The sequence below is a fragment of the Emydura macquarii genome, unplaced genomic scaffold, assembly GCF_026122565.2.
Source record: "Emydura macquarii macquarii isolate MOO-44397 ecotype Brisbane River unplaced genomic scaffold, CSIRO-AGI_Emac_v2 contig_2699, whole genome shotgun sequence".
Classification (NCBI taxonomy): Eukaryota; Metazoa; Chordata; order Testudines; family Chelidae; genus Emydura; species Emydura macquarii.
The window spans coordinates 604,649-624,708 of NW_027132836.1; the positions used below are offsets into that span (position 1 = coordinate 604,649).

Sequence of the window (20,060 nt, forward strand, 5' to 3'; positions counted from 1 at the left end):
ATGAAGCAATGTGTGACAGCCGCCCAATAGCGACCCTCGGCTTTACAGTCCCGTGAAAGAGGGGGTGGCTATATCTCCGCCGCCGCCTGAGGAATGTCAACTATTCAACATGGAGACGGCGGTTACCAGGCTTGAGACCATGGTGAGTTCAGGGGGCGGGGGCCAGACGCCAGGCCGAGAGCGGGGTCGGCGGGTGAGAGGCGGTGGGGCCTATATCTAGGGGGGAGGCTGGAGGTAAGCGGGCGCTAGGGCAAGCCTGTGGGCTAGAGGGACCACGACCATCCCCATCCAGACGGGGAGGGGGGATTGAAGGGGGAGGGTCAGGACTTTTCCCTCACCCGTTGGGCTAATCCATTCTTCTTGGGAGGCTAGATTCGCCTTGGCTTGTTCATTTTGTTCCCCTCCTGGGGAGGGGAATAGGTGGAGGTAGGTGGGCCGCTCCATGTACTTCTCCCCGTCCGAGAGAGGGGGGGAGGGGTTGTGTCGATTCGGACCTCGCCTGGGTCGGTCCATTTTCGCGCTCTGGAGTGGGGGTGGAGCAGAGAGGGCCTGGACTGGTTCATTTTTCTCTCAGGCTGGAGTGGGGGGTGGAGAGGAGCCCAGGTTGCCTGGACTGGTCCATTCTTTAGGGAGGGGGAGGGCATGGACCAGTAGTTGGCTGGACCAGTCCATTCCCCTTTCACCCCCGGAGATAGCATGTGGGGCAGGATTTGGCTAGGCTTGGGCTGGTCCTTTCTCCCCTCACACTGGGCCTGGTGTGGAGCAGAGCTCGTTTGGGCCAGTCCATTCTCCTCTCTCCTTGGAGACGGTGGGGTGTGTGGAGCAGAAGTTTTCTGGGGTGGTCCAATTTGCCTCTCATCCTGGTGGGGTAGAACCGAGCTCACCAGGGCTGATCCATTTTCTGCTTTATCTTGGAAGCGGTTGGGGAGGGGGGACTTCATCAAGACCAATCCTTCCCCCAGATAGGGCTAGTCTTGTCTGGGGGAAGGAGGGCAGAGCTGTGCTGAAGCTGATCCCTTCTCTGCTCTGGTTGAGGGTGGGAAAAGTTCACTTGGATGGGTCTGTTTCTACTGACTTTGATGGCTGAGTGGCCAAAACTTGTGTGGGACATTCTGTTTCCCAAAAATCTTGTGGGGCAGAGCTCCTGTTGGCTGGCCTGTTCCCCACGGACTATGCTGATGGAGATCTTTCATGGGCCTTTTCAGTCTGGCAAAGAAATGATGTTTCTCACTTGGACAGGTCCATTGTGCGCTCAGCATGCTAGGAGAATGATGATGATCACTGCAGCCATTCCAGTCCATAGGTCTCTTCACTTGATTTTTAACAATGATCCAGTCTCCCCAGGCAGGACCAGTCATGTTATGTTACATAGTTGCCTTTTTTCCTGCCTGCCTAGTCTGTTAAATAGCTGTGCTTTAACACAAGTCACTTTCATAGTGCAGTTAGGCCCTAGAAATGACTTCCACTTAATATGCTCTGAAGCCTCTCTGTGGCATCCTTCAGGATGTAGCTCAAGAGTTAAACTTCTTTTTTTGTTTGAGGTTTTTATATTAATTTATTTCAGTAGTTAGTGGGATTATTATAGGCACATATTTGTCTGTTTATAATTGTTTGTTAACGTGCCTGGAAACCTTTGGGAATGCTCTATGCATTCTAATTTATTGTGGATATTAACTCTTACATTGCGCCATAAACATATTTTATAGGCTTTTATATGAAACTTGTACACAATGAAATGTGATTGTGCAAAATATCACTATATTGTTTCCTTGTGGGATTTGTCAGTGAACTTCTAGATAATTTGCCCATTACCCATTTGTCCCAATAATGCTGCTTGTTTTGGTAACCTGTCTAGCAGACCAGGAATAGCCCCACAGAGAACACACCTAGGCTATTGAATACAGGGAGCTAGCTATTGCAGTGGATTACTACCTTGGCTTTTAATATTTGGAAATGTGGGATTGAAACTTTAATTAGGTGGAAAGTGAAAATGAGTTCTCCTGTTCCTTATCTATACACTTAAAATTACCATAGCGAGCTTCTCAAAAGAAACTCAGAACTAGGAGGTACATTGGCAGGACTTTGTGGGAATGGGTTCATGTTTTACGTCTACGCTATCCTTGAATCTAGTGAGTGCTTTTAAGCCCTTCACTTTCATAAATGCCAAATTAAAGTACTTCCTAGCCCCTTCTATTTGATTTAATGACACTCCTTTTAGTTACCTAACTATCCCCTTCATTCATCTTTCTCAACTTCCACTTCCAAAGTAATTATTTCTCTAATGCATTAATATAAATGAGCAAATTAAGCATTTTTTGTCTGAAAATAAACAATTTTGAAGGTATTCAGCCAAAAACATAAACTTGTTCTTCTAATGTGCCTTTGTGATCTCATTGAGTGACTTGTATTACCTTCCTATTCCAATCCAAGGCTCTTCTGAGTAAGCACTGTAACATAGGTAATGGTTTTGTGACAACACCAGATTATCATTAGGGGAAAAAATAACATTCTGTGTATCCCATGTATTAGAAAATATCAGAATCTAATGCTCCAGAGTTAAAAGGTCACTGCATTAAATATAATCACTATCTAAATCTTAATGTCATAGCATATTTGAAAGATCCATGTTTTGTGGGTGTCTTTTGGGTCTTTTCTTTTTTTTTAAAAAAAGGCTACCTTTTTAAATAACCCAAGATTGTACCATTTTACTTTAATTTTTTGCACACAAGCTTAGTCAGGTTTTCAAAAGTGTGTGTGCAGGTAGGTAGATATCTCTCTCTAAGCAGTCAGTTACTTAAATTAATGGGAATTTGTGTCTTGGTAACTATCCATGTATTGCAGCTTGGTGTCTCTTGTTTATCCCTTGGCTTGTTTGTTCTTCCTATGTTTTCTATGAAGTCCTCCGTTCTTTCCATAGAAGTGTGAGAAAAATAATACTTCTAACTTCCCCAGTTTTGGTATGCACTTCATGAAAAGCTTTTGTTTAGTCTGTAGAGGAAGTGAGGATAAACTATTGTAGTTTTTGTAGGAAAATTTAAAAAGAACCAATTATATTAACAGCATTGTGATCGATAATACTGAATAGCCAGGTGCCTTTGAAGCGAATCTGCATACATTTGAAAGACAAATGACCAAATTACAATAAGAGAAGAGTGAGTCAAAGCATCCACAAGATATGGTAAAATTCATTATGTAAAAAGAGCATAAACCTAAGTTTTTTAAGACTTGTTGCATTTCAGAAGGAGATATGCACCAAAGTCAAAGCTCTGATCCCAGTGCTCATTAAAGTCAATGGGAGTCTTTCTACTAACTTCAGTGGCCATTGGCTCAGGTCCTTGTGAGAGTACTATACGGTTCCGATTTTAAAAATGGTTGTTTTATAGTATTTACTTTTAAGTCTCAAACCTTCAAATGTTGGAGGTAGCATAAAGGTCTGAGAAAATGCATTCAAGTGTATAACACTTCAGTGTTCCTTACTGTAAAAACAATTGCTAGATAAAATTCTTGTTTCAGAGAAATCTTATTAAAAATACAATGAACTAAATGGAGTATGTGGGACCTACCTTTTACTTCCTGGTGAGTGGTGTCTGTCCAGTGCCCTTTTTATGTTGTACTACTAGTGATCATGCACAAAAAGCAGTGCAATGTTAAAAGGGCATTGGCCAGTGATACTGTCCACATTAGTATTTTTTTTTATGGAATCACAAGTTAAAGGTCAAAATATCTGTGTCTCATTAGACTGGAAGACTGAGTGGGATTGTTTTCATTTTTCACACTTGCCGTCTTTATCAAGGCGAGGATTATGGCCCAAGAAATATAATCTGTACACAAGGAAGGGAACATCATACTGGTTTCTCTGGGAAAAAGATGGTGATTTAATGCACCTCCACTCAGTTCTTCCATTTGACTGAATCTTATACAGGTGGAGATGGCCTATTGAATTATCTAGCCCTAGAAGTTCTGAAGTTTTTTTTTTCCTATTGTAGACCAGATTTTAATAGAGTGTCTTTTGGACACCTCTCCCCTAATTCATAATCATGTTGTCTCCTCTCCCAATTGTGATCATGTAACATCCTTGTGGTAACACCAGCATTTGCTTACCTAGAAAAATATTAGGAAAAAACTTGTTTTAAGTTTATTTTAAAGTAATTTAGCAGCTGGAAATAAAAACAACAAACTTCATGTGGCCAGTTTCCCTGGATCACAGCGGAGAACCTCTGTCCTACAGTATCTTTTTTCAGCTGCATAACAAACCTGAAAGAGATGTATTTGGAAATGTGATTGTCAGGCTAAAGCAACAGCAAAAAAATGTTGTGAATTCAGTTATGAACACTTTTTTTTGGTGTCTTTTATCATTTTTCTCTTGGTCAAGAGAATCTAAACATTCCATAATGTGTTTAAAAATTTCCAAGTCCCTGCATGCCTCTAGTAGTCCTGATTAACATTAACTTTAGCCATATCTGCATAACCCACAAGACACTAGCATCTGACATAAACTTATTTTTACATACAGTACACATAGATGGTGTTGACTAGATGTTCAGGATTCTGGTTTCCCATGTTTCAAAAGGTGTCAACCTACTAAATAGAAACATAACTCTTGTTCAAAATATAGCTGATGTTGGTTATTCTTTTCATTACAAATTATTTCCACTTACCTTTCCTACGTCTTGCTGCTAACGAATGCTCTGACTTTATTGCACTACTGTATTTTACAGCTAGCAGTGCAATAGTATTGTCAAAGCATCTGAAAGCAGAGTACACAGCAATACCTTGATTCTTGCCCTACAGCTTCTAACAGTTTCTTCAAAGCCCATGAGTAAATCTGCATATAATGTAACTTGCTTTCTGATGGTTGTAAAAATTAATTAATGCAAAAAATTAATTATGCAAACGTTCCAAATCTATAACACTGAAATTAAATTGTATTTTACTATTCTTAGGTATAGAAAATGGTGTATTTGTAGATTTTTTAAAAAATTGAATGGATTAGATTAAATCACTGTAAAAGTTTAAAAGATATAAATTTGCTGAAACAGACAGTTCTTACATATTCATAAAGTAAGATACAAATAGCAAAGAAAGGAGAGTTGTATCTCCGATGCATTTAAGTTATTCTGTGAAGTTATTTATAATGGGCATAATTTCTTAAATGTAAGTAAGTATATTTGTACAAAACAAGCTATGATATTCCCTTATATTTTCATTAAGGGCAAGTCTTAAAATACTAGTTACATGACAGATAAGCAATAGTCACATTAAAATTAAATGTCCTCAATTATAGCAGCAGCCTGTAGTTAATGGTTCACTTATTAGTCTGTAAGACTCAAATTCTGCCTTCCTTAACACGCTTTATATTCTTGTGAGCTGTGCTTCATACTGTACAAAGACACGCATATTTATAACCTATTCCTTATTTCAAACATGTTCATACTATATTGTCTTGGAAACTGAATCTTCCTTGATGCTTTTTAACGTCAGTCATAGTAATCAGTATTCTCAGTGTCTTCATTGTGAGATTATGCAGGTGCAAGCAATTTAATGGCCTGTCATTAGAAACAAAAAATATATAATCATTCTCCAGTAGAGGATGACAGAATTACCAGGACAAATGTTTTTTAAAATCTTTATGAAAGTTTTTTTTAAACAATAAAGAGTGTACTTCCAAAGTAGCTTACTGTTAATTTCTATAATTAATGTAACTTTTAGGATTGATAAAACTGCTTCTGAGGTCCAAAGTCAAATGGTAAATTATTGGAATAAAAGGTTAAAGAAGCATATTCTTGTTCCTAAAGTTGGAGGACTTCTCTTAGATTAGACTTTCATATCTGTCTTGTGTTGTAACTACTATGCCAAAGTTTGCCCAAGACGTATCTATTGTAGAGAGTAAAAATTTTCAGTACGCTGGAAGGTGAATCTCAAAAATTAAAACTATGTATGCTTTGGATTAAACCCTACTCCCAAACAAGTCAGTGGCAAAATTCCCATTGACTTGGGGCCTGCAGGAAAACCCATTGATGTCGAAGGGAGTCTTTAGAAAGCACATAACAAAAGTACATCAACATCTACTGATGGTTAAACCATTTACTCTGTTTGTATTTTTCCCATCATCCTCATTTGTTCAATTTTAAGAAACCTGTTGTAGTGACTATAAATGACAAATAAGCCTATATTATTCATGATTTGATGTTTCTATTATCTGTGTTTTCAAGGTTACATAATTTCCTGATTACACAATCTTTATATGCTAACATGTTGTTAAAGGATATCATTATAAGGATTACTTCTAGTAAAAGACATAGCTCTAAAAATTCCAGTAATCTATTTAATAAAAAAAAAATCTGTTCAAGGAGGATTGATTTTAAGTTAATGGTTGTCAACCTTTCCCAACTACTACACACCTTTCAGGAGTCTGAAGCCTGGGCTCCACCACCCAGGACTCAAACCTAGGCCCTACCACCTGGTGCTGAAGCAGGTAACTTAGCTTCATGGGGCCCTTGTCAATTCCCCTGCTTACCACCTCTTAACCCTGGCCCTGCACTTATGATTCTCTCCCCCCCCCCCCCACCTGTCCTGTGGACCCACGCCACCCCGATCATGACCCCCAGGTTGAGAAACACTGATCTAGATGAGTTGATGTACCCTTGGAAGACCTCTGTGTACACCCAGGGGCACGCGTATCCCTGATTGAGAATCACTGATTTAAGTCGACCACTTTAATCATGATTTAAATCAGCAAGCAAGAAATCTTCATTTTAAATCAACAATTTAAACAAAATAAATTTTTTTTTTTGGACTTTTGAATTATTTTTCCAAAGAAAAGTTGATTCTCATTAGTTGGTAAACATTAAAATAAGTTGATCTGCAACTAAATATAGCCTTTACACTAAATTTGGTACTTTTTTCTGGTAACCAAGAGGGTACACTGCTGTACTTACATAAATGTGTCGTAATAATGTGTTTAACTTACCTTTATTCTGATTTTTTTTATTTTTATATTTTTGTATTATGTTTATGGATGATGCATTTCTTATTTACTAAATGTTTTTAACATGGATTTGTGTCAAGCTCTATTTGGTTGTAAATTGGAATTCTATTAAAAATGCACAAACAGCTTAATCATTTTTAATTAATTAAATGAAACTACTTTAAATGTGCTAGATACCTAATGGGAGAGGAAGGGAAGAAGCTTATAAAATATAGTTTTCAATGCAAAATAACTTATTAAACAAGGAAAATTATTTATGGTTAGTGATTTGAAATGTTTCAAGATTTTAGAACTCGTAGATTTCATCCTTTCACACCTAGTTTATATTCATAGATTGGAAGAGGAAAACAAGCTTTTCTGCTAGGTAAACAATTGGTTTCTTTAGCTTCTAATGAACTTGTAATTGAACTGAATTAGCTGAATAAATTGAAATGAAGAAAATATTCTCTCTGCACCTTCAGAAGAAGCTACCGGTGTCTAAAGCTATTTTAGCACTTTAACAAACTCGGGTTCCAGGTGCTTAGCCAATGACGTCCTCCAGTTCAGTGGTTTCTTTCTTTAAAATTTCAATAGCAAACTTATTGCTTGAATATTAATTATTTAATTTCATTTAAATTTTTAATAGATTATAGTAAGTTGAAGATTTAACATAGGCTGTCATAATTTCAATTTAATTTTAGAGGTTTATTTTTAAAATAAATTAAATTTAAATGGAAAAAAGTTTCTCTAAATCATTTATTTATTTATTTAAAAGTACCCTGCTGTTGCTATATAAAGAATGAAATAATGTGAGTTATGTTGATTTTGAGTTCTGTTAGAAACACAGGACATCATCAATAAAGGAAATACCTTTGAAATTTGAACTATAATTTAATATTGCAAAAATAGTGACGTTAAGAATGCAATTTTAAATCTAGGTTCTAATATTATAATGCAACTGTGTTGGCTTATTGAGGCAATCTGAAAAAATCAGAGTTCAACAAGTTCTGTATGTTGTTCAAATATACTAAATAGATGTTAACACTTTTTCATGTTTTTCTTTAAACTGTAATGTATTTTAATTTAAGCTACTTAAATAATCAACTGGTGTATTTTGCCATCAAATCTGAACTTTAATATTTGTTATGAAAACGAGCTAATTATGATTTTTGTGAGTTCTGTCCTAGACCTACTTGCTTGTGTATATTTATTTGACTTTTAAAAATTGACTCTGCTCAAGAGAATTTTTTTAATTTAATCCTTTTTTCCCATTAATATTTTTGAAATATTTGGCAGGCTTTTATTAAAATTTAAAAAAATATTCTAGTCTCTTATTATATGGACAAGCGGCACCTACTCGTTAGATCAGTTTATAATGTGGTTGTCCGATATATCCAGCGCTTGTATGCTAAATAGCTATTTATATACTTTTGAAATTGAAAATTTATATTTTAAAGAGGTTATGGGGTTCATAGAACTGTTTCAATATTTTATTTTTGTGTCTTCTCAACAGAGTCTCCCTTGTGAAGCACAAGGAACCTTTCAAGGAAGATAATGTTTAATTGAATACATAAACTTTGGTGTGTTTTTTAAGTCTTCTAATAATTTTGTTTACTGGCTGTTTTATTTGTTCACTAATAAACTTGTTTTAAAAGAAATCTAATCATGAGGATTTTTTTCCACTGGTGATTGAGTTTTAAATATCCAACCTTTTGATTCCCTTATTAAAGTAATCCCAAAACAGTTTAATAATTTAGATGATCTCTGATCACACACCATGGTCTTCTCTCACTTACTGTTGATGGTTAAAAATATTTAATATTTGATTATTTTTGTATAAAGGGACATTGGGGACATACAAGTCTGAGACGTACAGATCATGACATTCCATGTGGTATATAGTATTGTACAGTCCTTTCTGGAATAATAAATAGCAGCAAATGTTTGGATAAAGTATGTATATTCCATCCATAAGTGCAAGGGAAGGGAGGTGCCTCAACAGGAGAGTGGTTTTTTATTACACATGATGGCTAATTCTGTATTATAGGTTTGCATCATTCACCAAAAATGATCTGATGGATATAAATCAGAAGGGAGAAGTTAAAGTGGCTTGTTATAGTGCCATAAATCTGAGACCTATGGAGAAGCTTTGTTATGAGTGGTTTATTTAGTTTTAAACTCTCTTTTTAAGAAGACTATTATTAAAGGATTCCTAATTTCCAAGACGTGTATGTAGACTTAAGTCTTAATGGGCAAAGATTGTGTTGGTTTTTTTGTTTGTTTGTTTTCCATTATTTCGTGTGGAGCTATTTTCTAACAATATAAGACAATTGGATATACTTAATTACTTAAATATGGACCAGATCCAAAGCCCATTGAGGTCAATGGAATTTAGGTTGTATTAGTGCATCACAATTTTTTGGTCAATTCAAACAGTTTAACTTAAATTGTAATTATTGCTATAGAGTTAGATGTCAGTTCAAACAGTAAAAACCACATTAAGATAAATTAATTTGATAAATATTTAGCTTGCTTTCAAAACAGTCTCTCAACTATAATCCCCAATGATTATGAGGAAATTCATAGTGTTAGTTTTGTGAACTGGGCACATTGCCTTTCTGTAAACCAGAAATGCCTAATAGACTTTAAAATGGCAGATGAAAGTTAATTAAGCAATAATCCTATCATCACATATTTCACAAGGTAATTATCCAATTCCCTAGTGGCTCATTTATCCCAAGAAGAGAATTGAGTGAAGCATGTTGGTGATGTCATCAGTTTGGTTATCCAGTTACCAGTCTGATTTATCAGGGAATAATTAAACTTCTTGCGAGTATTTTGATCAGACAAGACGACACATTTTTAGTATAATAAAAAATAAAATCTGTTGATATAACCAGATCCTGAAACGTCATTGATAGTTTTCTACTCACAGCTGTTTACACATTATTGCTAATAGTTTTAGTACTGAGAAAGCTGTAGAAATTGATGGAGAAGATTACCTTTAACTAGAAAGAAAAAATAATACATATTTTTTGTGTTGCATTAGTAAAGTCTTACATTTGAATATCAGATGCCAAATATTTAGTCTCTAAGCAAATGATAAAACTAGCAATGTTGTTATATGCAATATTTCTTGCATTGGCTTACTAGAGGAACAATCCTTTACACACACTTTTTTTTTTTTTTTTTTTTTTTTTTTTGGTAATAGAAGAGCAGGATTGAGCCATTAATCTCCTAGTAACAAACTTGTGTAATACACGATTTAAAATTGAAGCAGCAGTGACTGACTCTTAAATACAGTTACATTACTAGGCCTTGGTCTACACTACAAACTTATGTTGGCATAAATTATGTCACTCAAGGGTGTAGAAAATCTTGCCGCAAAGCAACGTAGTTATATCGACCTAACCCTGGTGTAGACAGCATTACATCAATGGGGGTAGCTACTCCTGTCAACACAACTACTACCTCTCTGAAAGGTAGAGAAACTCTCCTGCCAGCATAGGTAGTGTCTTCACCAATTGCTACAGTGGTGCAGCGGTGCTGCTGCAGCACTGTAAGTGTAGACAAGCCCTAGGTATAAATGTTCCTTTATGGATGTGCCAATTCTGCTGTGGCACGTCTCTCATATACATTTAATATTAAAATATTTTTAAATGTCAAATTTACAAGTACAAAGAACAACCTGATTCATGCATAGAAGACAATCTCTCAAAGGATTTACAGCTTATGTAACACAATAAAATTCAGGTGCCTAAAACATGAATGAATCAGGCAAAGTTCAGTTTCAGAAAGATGTTTTCTTTGCTTTTTTTTATATAATTTCCCACCTTAGATTATCACTTAAAAGCACCACAGAAGTTAATCTTGAGAGATGTGAATTAGGAAATGGCATATGTTTGGTGTAGTAAGAAATTGAGATGGTTCCACACAGTGGGCAATGCTGGCAATTGTGGAAGAAGATACAAAGATGAGTAGGATGAAGGAAAGACAGTAGTTATATGTGTGGAGTGGGATAGACAAAGGGAGCAAGGGGGAATAAGGAGAAGTGGTGGGGTGGGGATGCTACTTGAATAGAATGTTTCCAAAGCCTTGTCTACACTAGCATTTATGTCAGCAAAACGTATGTCTCTCTGGGGTGTTTTTTCACACAGAAGCAATAAAAGTTTTGCCTGCATAAGTGCTAGTGTAGACAAGGCCTAATTCACCAAGGTATTTGATGGTAGCCTAGAAAATTCCTCTAGTGTGGTTACTCACTGCGGCAACACAATTATCTTAGGAGCAGCTGTTGGATGTGTTACCTGCCTGTTTCTACTTATACAACATTTTGACTCAGTTTCTTTTTCTGCAGTATTTGGACTCATTTAAAATTGTAGTCAAAATAGGGTAACATTTCAAAGCTAGATGTGGTGACTTAACTGTTGTAAAGTCTCTCTAATATCTGTGGCAGCTGTGTATAAATCTCTATACATCACTCTGAAAACCTATCTTTATACACTTAAAATATGTATTAAATTTGTCATAACATTCAGTCATTCAGAGAAAGATCTGCATAATGAGATGTCAGTTGAAGGTGGATTACTTTGTACATTATATTTCCTCTAAAGAATAGAAAGGTTACAGAAAAACTCTTGTGATTGCTGTCTTCATATAATGAATGCTAGCACCAAAAAGGCTGTTGAACTGACAATAACATACAAAATGAGTTATATGTGTTTTAATGATTTAAACACATCTTGTCAGTACATAATGCAAACAGTTAACTTAAATTTCAGCTGAAATTTAATACTGTTCCTTGAATCAAAGGGAGAATTGCAATGGGTTATTTGTTATAAGAAGTTCTTGGTGATTTGAAAGGTTATCTGTGGAAGTGATAGGGAATGGCATCCTTACTTTCATATTTAATTATTAAATATCAATTTTTAAAAGAAGCTAGAAAGCCCTTCTATCATAAGAGCTAAATCTCTAACTTCACCAAAATAATCTAATAAACCAGGGAAGTACTACAAACAGTACTCTTATGGGACAACCCAGGAACATCCACTGTATCTTAATTTTAAATTCCTGGAATAAACATCAACGTCTCAATGTCAGAGAAATTATTGAAGTCAGAACTGAAAACTATCGTTTGGAAGATATAACTACTGTCAGAAGAAAGGAGTTATCAGATCAAGTAAGTTCTCAGAGAGAAATCCTATCTAGATCCTTCAAAACCTATTTGTATCAGAAAAACAAAGTCAACAATAAACTACTGTAGGCCTATGATATGAGTGAATACCTGTGGAAATGCACCTTTTGTTCAGTATCCAGAACTCTGATCACTGCTTCTAGATATTCAGTCCACATCCACTGATCCCAGAGGCTTGTTATGAAAAACTTCCTGATGAATAACTCTCATAAGAGCTGAGCCTGAATTTTCAGAAAGTCCAAGCGTGTTATCCTAGTTCCATAGAAGTCAATGGCAAAACTCTCTGACCTCAGTAGGGTAATGATTTCACCTCTAGTGGTCTGCATAAAGTACAGCGCACCTAGTTTCTTCTATTTTCTTTTGAATCTTCATATCTCTTGTTTCCTCTCTGCATTTTCTCAGCAGGAGTCTCCTTTCAGAAATCCAAGGTCATATAATGGAGCCTAAATGGTACCTTTTAAACCCGCAGTGGAAAAATCACCATATTTTCTTAATCTCCAGTCCCTGTCCCACTGGCCATTCTGTCAGCCAAGATCTAGTAGCCCTCTTTGTAAAAGGGTTTTACCTGCAGTTTCTTCCAGACAAGGTAGTTGTCAAACAACCTTCTAGTTTGTTTATTGATATATTCTAGGTCCTCAAACAGGTTTGAATAAAACTTCATATACCAGCCGTGGTCAGGGCTCTAAAAAATCTACTTTGAACAAACCCAAATCTAACCATTCCTTATTTTAATATTTTCCTAATCAGAAACCACGGAAAGGAAATTCTGTTCTCTGGCTTTGTAAGCAGACATAAGTAGGATGAGCTCTGTATTCTTGTTGATCAAATAGTATAAGATATTCTTTTAATGCAACATCCCCCAGTTAGCTCTAAATTTCATTAATTACAATAAAGCCAGTAATCTACATATATAGATAAATAAGGAAATGCTGTTCCTGTCTGTTGGGAGCACTTGTTTTGAGGATTTTCTCTGGATAATGTAGCTGATTCTGGTTTAGTTTTTTCTCCTCTCTTCCTCCTCCTCCCCTGTTTTTTGAAGATGTTCACGCACTGCTGGCTGCTTTCCAAAGTAATTGCTAGAGCAGTTGGTCCTAGTTGTGGAAGTAAAAACTACAAGCAAAGAAACTAATTTTATATTTAAAATACGTTGTCCTTTTAGGTATCCTCCAACTCTGTGGAGGAAATGGGCCCTCACTAAATTCAAATTACAGATAAGTAATATAGATTGCAGCTGACTTGTCATTAGAGAATGTTTTGAAAAAAATTACTCCTGTTCTGAGAAGTGTTTTTCAATGACTTCTAAATGGTACAGCATGATACACTGGTGTATTATACATGTAGTAGAGTGCACCCAAAGGGATGTTGCCATGGCTGAATGCATGTCCTTATGGTAGGTCTTAGAATATTACCTTGGTTTGACTGAGGTCAAAGGTTTTTAATTTACCCTCTCAGTTCTGGGTCACTATTTTCCTTTGTCTAAACTACATACTGGCAACAGAGATTACTGTATAGTATGCAACACTTGCACTATGAAGAGTAGTGAGCTCAACTGTCAGATATTGCAAGAAAATGCTGCAGTCTGCTCCTGTAGGTTTTCAAAAACCTTGGTCATTACATCTCATCTACCAAGTTCTTACCTAGGTATTTGCTTTAAGGCTGCTTAACTTTAATTACTTTGACTATAAAGAGTTTGAAAGTTTACTCTTTGGTTTACACAAAGGTTGGAATAATCTACAAATGTTAGTAAGTGGACTTAGTTGAGGGGGAACAACATCCTGCTTATAGTACATCAGCCTTTCAAACTGAAACATCTGGGCTTCTGATTTTTCACTTTAAAAAAAAAAAAAAAATAAGAGCGATGAAAGATTATGCTTTTTGTCCATGTTTTTTGTTCTTTAATACATTGCGGTTGATCTTTGATGTTTTAGTTCCAGAAGGCAGAATCTGATCTGGATTACATTCAACACAAATTGGAGTTTGAAATAATGAAAAACCTTCCTGATGATCCATCAACAGAGGTACTACTTTCAGATTAAATTTGTAAATTTTGTTGTATTTTGCACAAATTCATGGTAAATAGGTAATTCTCTTTAATCCTAAAACATTTTATTGATATACTCCTGGTCTTGGGGTTTGTTTGCAACATACCAAGACAGTTGATATAGATTTATTTCAAAATAGCCACATTTTAGTATAATGGAATATTCCATATTTGTGTTTTTTGAGAAATCAACTAGAATGTTAGCAGGCACTATCAACTTCAACACCCTCTTCAATACACATCTCTGCTATGACACTGGCAGTAGATCAGCCAGCAAATGATACTAGACTCAGGGCTTGTGGGAGAAAGAAAAAGGGTAAGGAGGGGATATAATATGTTTTTTATAGTATTGTTGTATGTCTTCCTTCACCCACCCTGTATGTGCAGATGCAATGAAAAAGAACACTGATTTTTTTACAAGAGCTGACTTAATTTTAACTCAGGAAAATTAATAAAGCACCAAAACACAGTATCTTCATTATGCTGTATCTTCTGTGGAACCAGAGAGCTTGTGGTTTATTATTATTACTTATGTTTGCCAATTAAAAGTTATGGTGTGGCATGGGTGGATGGAGTGTAAGTTTCCAAAACATAAAAGATGTAATTTTTATGGGTAATGTGCCTGCTGATTGTAGTTAACTATACAGGATCACTTTCAATTTTTTTTTTTTTAAACATCTGTAGTTGCCATATACTTTGGGAACATCTTATCTATGTTTAGTTTAAAATGTAGCCAAACTGATCATCTTTCCTATGATTTGCTAGTTTAAATGTACTTTCCACCTCGATGTAGGAAAATCCTGTGACTCTCTTAGAGGAACTCTCAGTGGCGAAGTCGCGTTATAAAATGTTGTGTGCACAGCTGGAAGAAATTTCCATAGAGCAGAGAGAGTCTATGAGCTGTATTCATGCTACTCTAGATAACACTATGAAGATTGTGCAGGCACTACAGCAACATGCTGATCTTGAGGTAATGTTTTCAGATTATTAATATGGGTCTTTGTTTTGTAAATGCACATGTGTAACTTTATGCATGGAAGTATTTCATTTTGAAGTCAAGAATAAACATGTATGTACAAAAATTTTACAGGAACAGAAATTAGATTTTCTTTTTTTGGTGAATCTTAAGTGGAAAAATCTAATGTTTTCTGTTGAGGATCTGATGTTTCACATTACAGAAGTAACAGTTCAATATATTGTACTCAATCCTAAAAATGCTTGTGCATTAGAGCAGCCCCATTAAAATCAGTAGGGCTACTCACATTAATAAAAGTTTCTGGGACTGGGCCCTTGTTTGAACTCATAGGTCTGATTTTTCACTACTGTGACAACTCGATATTCTGGTGGAACACCACTGATTTTCAAACTGGAGTAACACAATGGTGAATCACACTTCATATCTCTGAATGGTCTGATGGAAACTGATGTTTCAGACACTGAAGTAAGTCCCAATTTTTAAACTGATTTTTCAGGTGTTATCTAGTATCTTGAAAGAAACTGCCAGTTAGACAGTGAAACTGACTAAAGAAACCTGAAAATGACTAATGTATTGTCACTGTCTAAACTGAGTGGAGGTAAAAAAATTTAAAAAAAAAAAAAAAAAAAGTGAAAGTTTTAGAATTGAATAATCTCAGGTGTCATAAAACTTTAAATTTCCTTGTGTTACTAAGTGCTGTGCAAACATTGGCTACTTAATCCTTACAAAACCCTTTATTGTTACTTTACAGATAGGGAAGGTTAGACCTAGAGAAGTTAAGTGACAAGCCCAACATCAGAGAACGTTAACTAAGATACTCCTGGATCCTAGCCCTGTATTCAATACACTGGACAACACTGCTTCTCTCAAAATACTACATTTAACTTGACAATTTCCCTAACCCAGACATTGTGGCTCTCTTATATGTTATGCTTTCTCATTATTTAAAAAATGAGTTATCCCTCACAGTGAGAAGAGAAAATACAAAGACTTTTTTTTCTTCTCCATTTGTGCCAATGTTATGCTGCCAAGTAGCATGTTGAGAATAACTTTAATACTTCACCCCCAGGACAAAAATCTATAAAGTCCTGAGCCACTTGTGCCAGGTAGGATTAGACAAGTTTTCAGCTAGTAGTATGTATATTTGTTTGTAGCTGTCCCTCTGCTATAGCAGAAACTGATGAAACAATTGCAAAGGAATTAGAATTTTTTTTTAAACGGAACACTTATTTTTAGCTGATAATATATAGTCCTAACATTAGAATAATATGAATAGATCTTAATGGTGGGATTTTTAGAAACACTTAACTTCAAAGAGAGCAGTTAGAGGCTAACAGGAAATTACCATTGCTTAAATCTCTTCCCATTTGAGCCAAACTGAGTGCTTCTGAAAATTCCACCCCTAATTGTTGAAAACATCCAAGTTTCTTTTTTCACCCTAGCTTTTACCTCTGTCTGAAGAAGAACGGACTGCAACGCAACAATTAGCATGTAAAACTGTTAAAGGAACAGATCCACCATTGGAAGAGGTAATTCTGTTTACAAGGCTTGATTCCGCAAGCCCTCATTCCTGAGTAGTCTTGGTTAAGTCAGTGGAACTACTTGTGTGAATTAGGACTACTCATGGAACAGGAACCCATTTTGCTAGGCAGTGTACAAACGCAACAGAATAATCCCTAGCCCAGAGATCTTAGTCTAAGTAAAACTCATCATCTTTTCACTTGCCCAGTTTATCTTAATTTCTCTGAACTCTAGAGTGTTCAAGATTCAGTTTGTATGAGAAGACCCATTCAAAATTAGGGCCTCTTCATACTCCCATTGAGGTCAGGGGGAATCAGAATTGGGCTCTATATTAATATTGTGTGGTTTTGTTGCTTTGAAAGGGAATGATTTCTCTTCTCTTAAAGGCTGTTTTGGTAACCTCTCTTCTGGCTGAGGAAAGCTGGATGCAGCTCCCTCTAGAGCCCATCAGAACTGTTGGCCTGCAGTGATAAGCTTTATAATGCTCTTAAGCATCTCTTTCCCTTCCTTGTGCTGTGTGCAGAGCTTTCAGCCACTATCAGACTGGAGAACTGGCTAGCCTGACTTGACAGCTGGTTTTTTTTAAATCTGTTTGGCACCAATATTTCCACATGCTAACTAGCAGCTAGTGTGGTAACTCACCAGGAATGTCTAATCCTAATGTCTAGGATTTTTGCCATTGACATAAATGCTGCCATATCAGCTCCTTCACAATTAATTGGTAACACTCAGCCATATTTTGCTATGGGTTACCATGTAATAACTACAGCTACTACTTAAAAACTGTAGCACAGTATATACAAAACTTGACATCACATTCTGTTTGTTTTTAGCCATCTTGTTCAGTGTCTACAGTTCCTAATTCAGATGGGGGTAAGTGCTGACAAACCCCTTCTACTTCACATAAATAAATTTCTTTTTCTGAGCTTTAAGACTTCTTCTCTGTTGCTAAAAATATTTGTATATATATTGTGAAATTTAAGGTTAACATTCAAAAGAAGTGTGTGTGTGTGTGTGTGTGTGTGTGTGTGTGTGTGTGTGTGTGTGTCTCCCACGATGAAATACATTAACATCAATATACTCTTAAGATCTATATTGATGTCCTAAATGTTGAACTTGATATGTCTGAATATCTTACAATTATAATAATCATTACGAAGGGATAGCTGGATAAAGCTGCTTCAGTGTCTGAAAGTAAGACCTGGCAAATAATTTTAGTTGAGAAATGAAGACACATTCTTGCTCCTACTACCACTGGTGGCAAAACTCTCATTGACTCCTGTGGGAACAGGATCAGTCCCTGAAGTTTTTGGTCTGAGATGTCCATAGAACTTAAGTGCCTGAAGTAAACAGTTATTTACTGTAATTATAAAATAAATAAACACATGTTAGTAACTAGTTTTTGATATTCACTGGAGACTATAAACTTAAATGTAAGAAACTGAAGGCCAAGTTCAACCCCAGGTATAACTCCTGTTTGCTTAATTGGGAGTTGTGCTCTCTTATGCCAGGACTGAAACTGGTCTGAAATCTAAAATTGTCTTAAAACTTAAAAATACAGTATTAGTCTTAATATGGAAATAATTGTTTCATCCAGATGTTATTTATAAGAGGGTTTTTCCGAGTGATCTCGTTAGCCTCGTCATATCAAATTGACAGACCCATATTAGGCTTCATATACACCTACTTGCTCCTCAGGTCAGTAGAAGCCTTAGCACTGTGGAGGTGTTCTACAAGCCTGGGAGGGGGAAGCCTTAGTCTTTTACAGACCATTTAAGAGTGTCCTTTAAGAGTTCTGAGGGGGACCCAGTTTATTCTTTCTTGGCTGGGAGGAGGTTGTTTGGTGCCTGGCCACCAGAAGTACCTAAAGCGCAGAAAACTATAATCTTCAGGACTCTTTTGAAGCTCTTAGAGGAACTTGCCAGGTTGAAAGATATGCTTCACTGATACTTTTAAACTGCATTTTTTTTTTTTTTTATTCTTCCACTTCCATGATTTATTATCAAAGAAAAGGTCTAAAGTAAAGGTCTAAATATTACGGTAACCATAACTTTATCTGTGTATATTTTTCAGTTAATTTTTATTTTAAAATTGCTAGATCCACAGTTCAAACCAGTGACTAAGGAGATGCTTATGGCTGTACCAAGGACTATCAGAAGTACTGTTAAATTAGTGGACCTGAACAGCTTTTACAGGGAACTATTTAACTACTTTGTTCTAAATAGGAACAGGTAAGAATTGAAACAGTACATGATTATCTGTTTTCAAGCCTTTCATTTTTAATAGTTCATTGGTGTGACTGATAAATCATAACTGCTTGTTGCCATATTTTGACTCCAGCAATTTTGACTAAGTTGCTATTAGGCTTTTAAAAACTTTACGTTAATTAGCTTCAGAAATTGATCTAGGCTCCTGTTGTCACTTTCTGTTAGGGTAAATGTCCCAAGATGACATGGCATCACACCACCTTCTTCCCCTCCATACATCTTTTTTGCATAGGGTTGTGTTTAAATGAAAATATCAATCATCTTTACTCATATTTTAGCAAAATTAAAAGCAAGTTCAACAACATTAAATTGTTTAACTTGCTTTTATGTTGTAGACCTGGCCTTAAATGCCTATGCTAGAAAAGATTTGCTGGTATAGCTATACCAATAAAACCCTCTTAGGGAGGTTGCAGCTTTTATCAGTTAAAAATGCTTTTGCCAGTATAGCTTATTCTGGTTTGATGAGCTAAATAAGCTATATTTGTAAGAACACTTTTACACTGGTATTAATGTAGACACTGGCATAACTGGGTCTACATTAGATCTTTTGCCAGTATAAAATTATTACAATCCCCCACCCACTCCTAACTGACATTGCTATACCAGGGAAAGTTTCTTGTGTAGACCTGGCCTAAGATGTTGAGCAACATTTTTGAGAAAGTATTTGGGTTTTGTCTTCTGAGATTTAAGTAAATACTTTGCTGAATAGTTTACTCTTATTTTGCAGAGCGGCATTGAGTGTTGCACAGATGAACAAGATGAATATGAAAGCCACCGATTCCAGGCTAAAAATCCTGAAAGAACTTTCCATTGTAGAAATTGACAAACAAGGAAATGCTAAGATGACTGTGTAAATTTAAGCCTAAACGATCTATTCATATTTTGATAAACAAGAAATGTGGGTGCAGCTTCTGGTGTATCTTTGTAATACTAAATTGTGAATTAAAAAGCATATGTTGAGTTTTGTAAACTACTTTGTTTAAGATACAGATATCCTTTGTTTAAGGATACAGTGGACAGAATCATAGTTTTTAACACCATGTTTCATTATTTGTTTTCCTTGGTGCAGTTTAAAGGCAACTAACCAAAAACTTACT

At 35.9% G+C, this 20,060-nt stretch overlaps 1 protein-coding gene across 1 annotated transcript; it reads left to right on the plus strand.

Moving 5' to 3' along the window:
• The first annotated feature begins 19 nt into the window (after positions 1 to 19).
• SKA2 (spindle and kinetochore associated complex subunit 2) lies at positions 20 to 19,933 on the plus strand. Its single transcript, XM_067565770.1, has 7 exons — positions 20 to 142; positions 14,087 to 14,176; positions 14,993 to 15,169; positions 16,618 to 16,704; positions 17,530 to 17,569; positions 18,795 to 18,927; positions 19,691 to 19,933. The coding sequence occupies exons 1-7, from the start codon at positions 110 to 112 to the stop codon at positions 19,815 to 19,817; spliced, it is 687 nt and encodes a 228-aa protein (XP_067421871.1). The 5' UTR covers positions 20 to 109; the 3' UTR covers positions 19,818 to 19,933.
• The last annotated feature ends 127 nt before the right edge of the window (positions 19,934 to 20,060 follow it).

What these genes read in the sequence shown, in the direction of transcription:
- SKA2 (XM_067565770.1), top strand. Translation starts at nt 110, where the DNA reads ATGGAGACGGCGGTTACCAGGCTTGAGACCATG. An exon ending in TTACCAGGCTTGAGACCATG is followed by an intron (nt 143 to 14,086) that starts GTGAGTTCAGGG and finishes TTGATGTTTTAG; the next exon opens with TTCCAGAAGGCAGAATCTGA. An exon ending in CTGATGATCCATCAACAGAG is followed by an intron (nt 14,177 to 14,992) that starts GTACTACTTTCA and finishes ACCTCGATGTAG; the next exon opens with GAAAATCCTGTGACTCTCTT.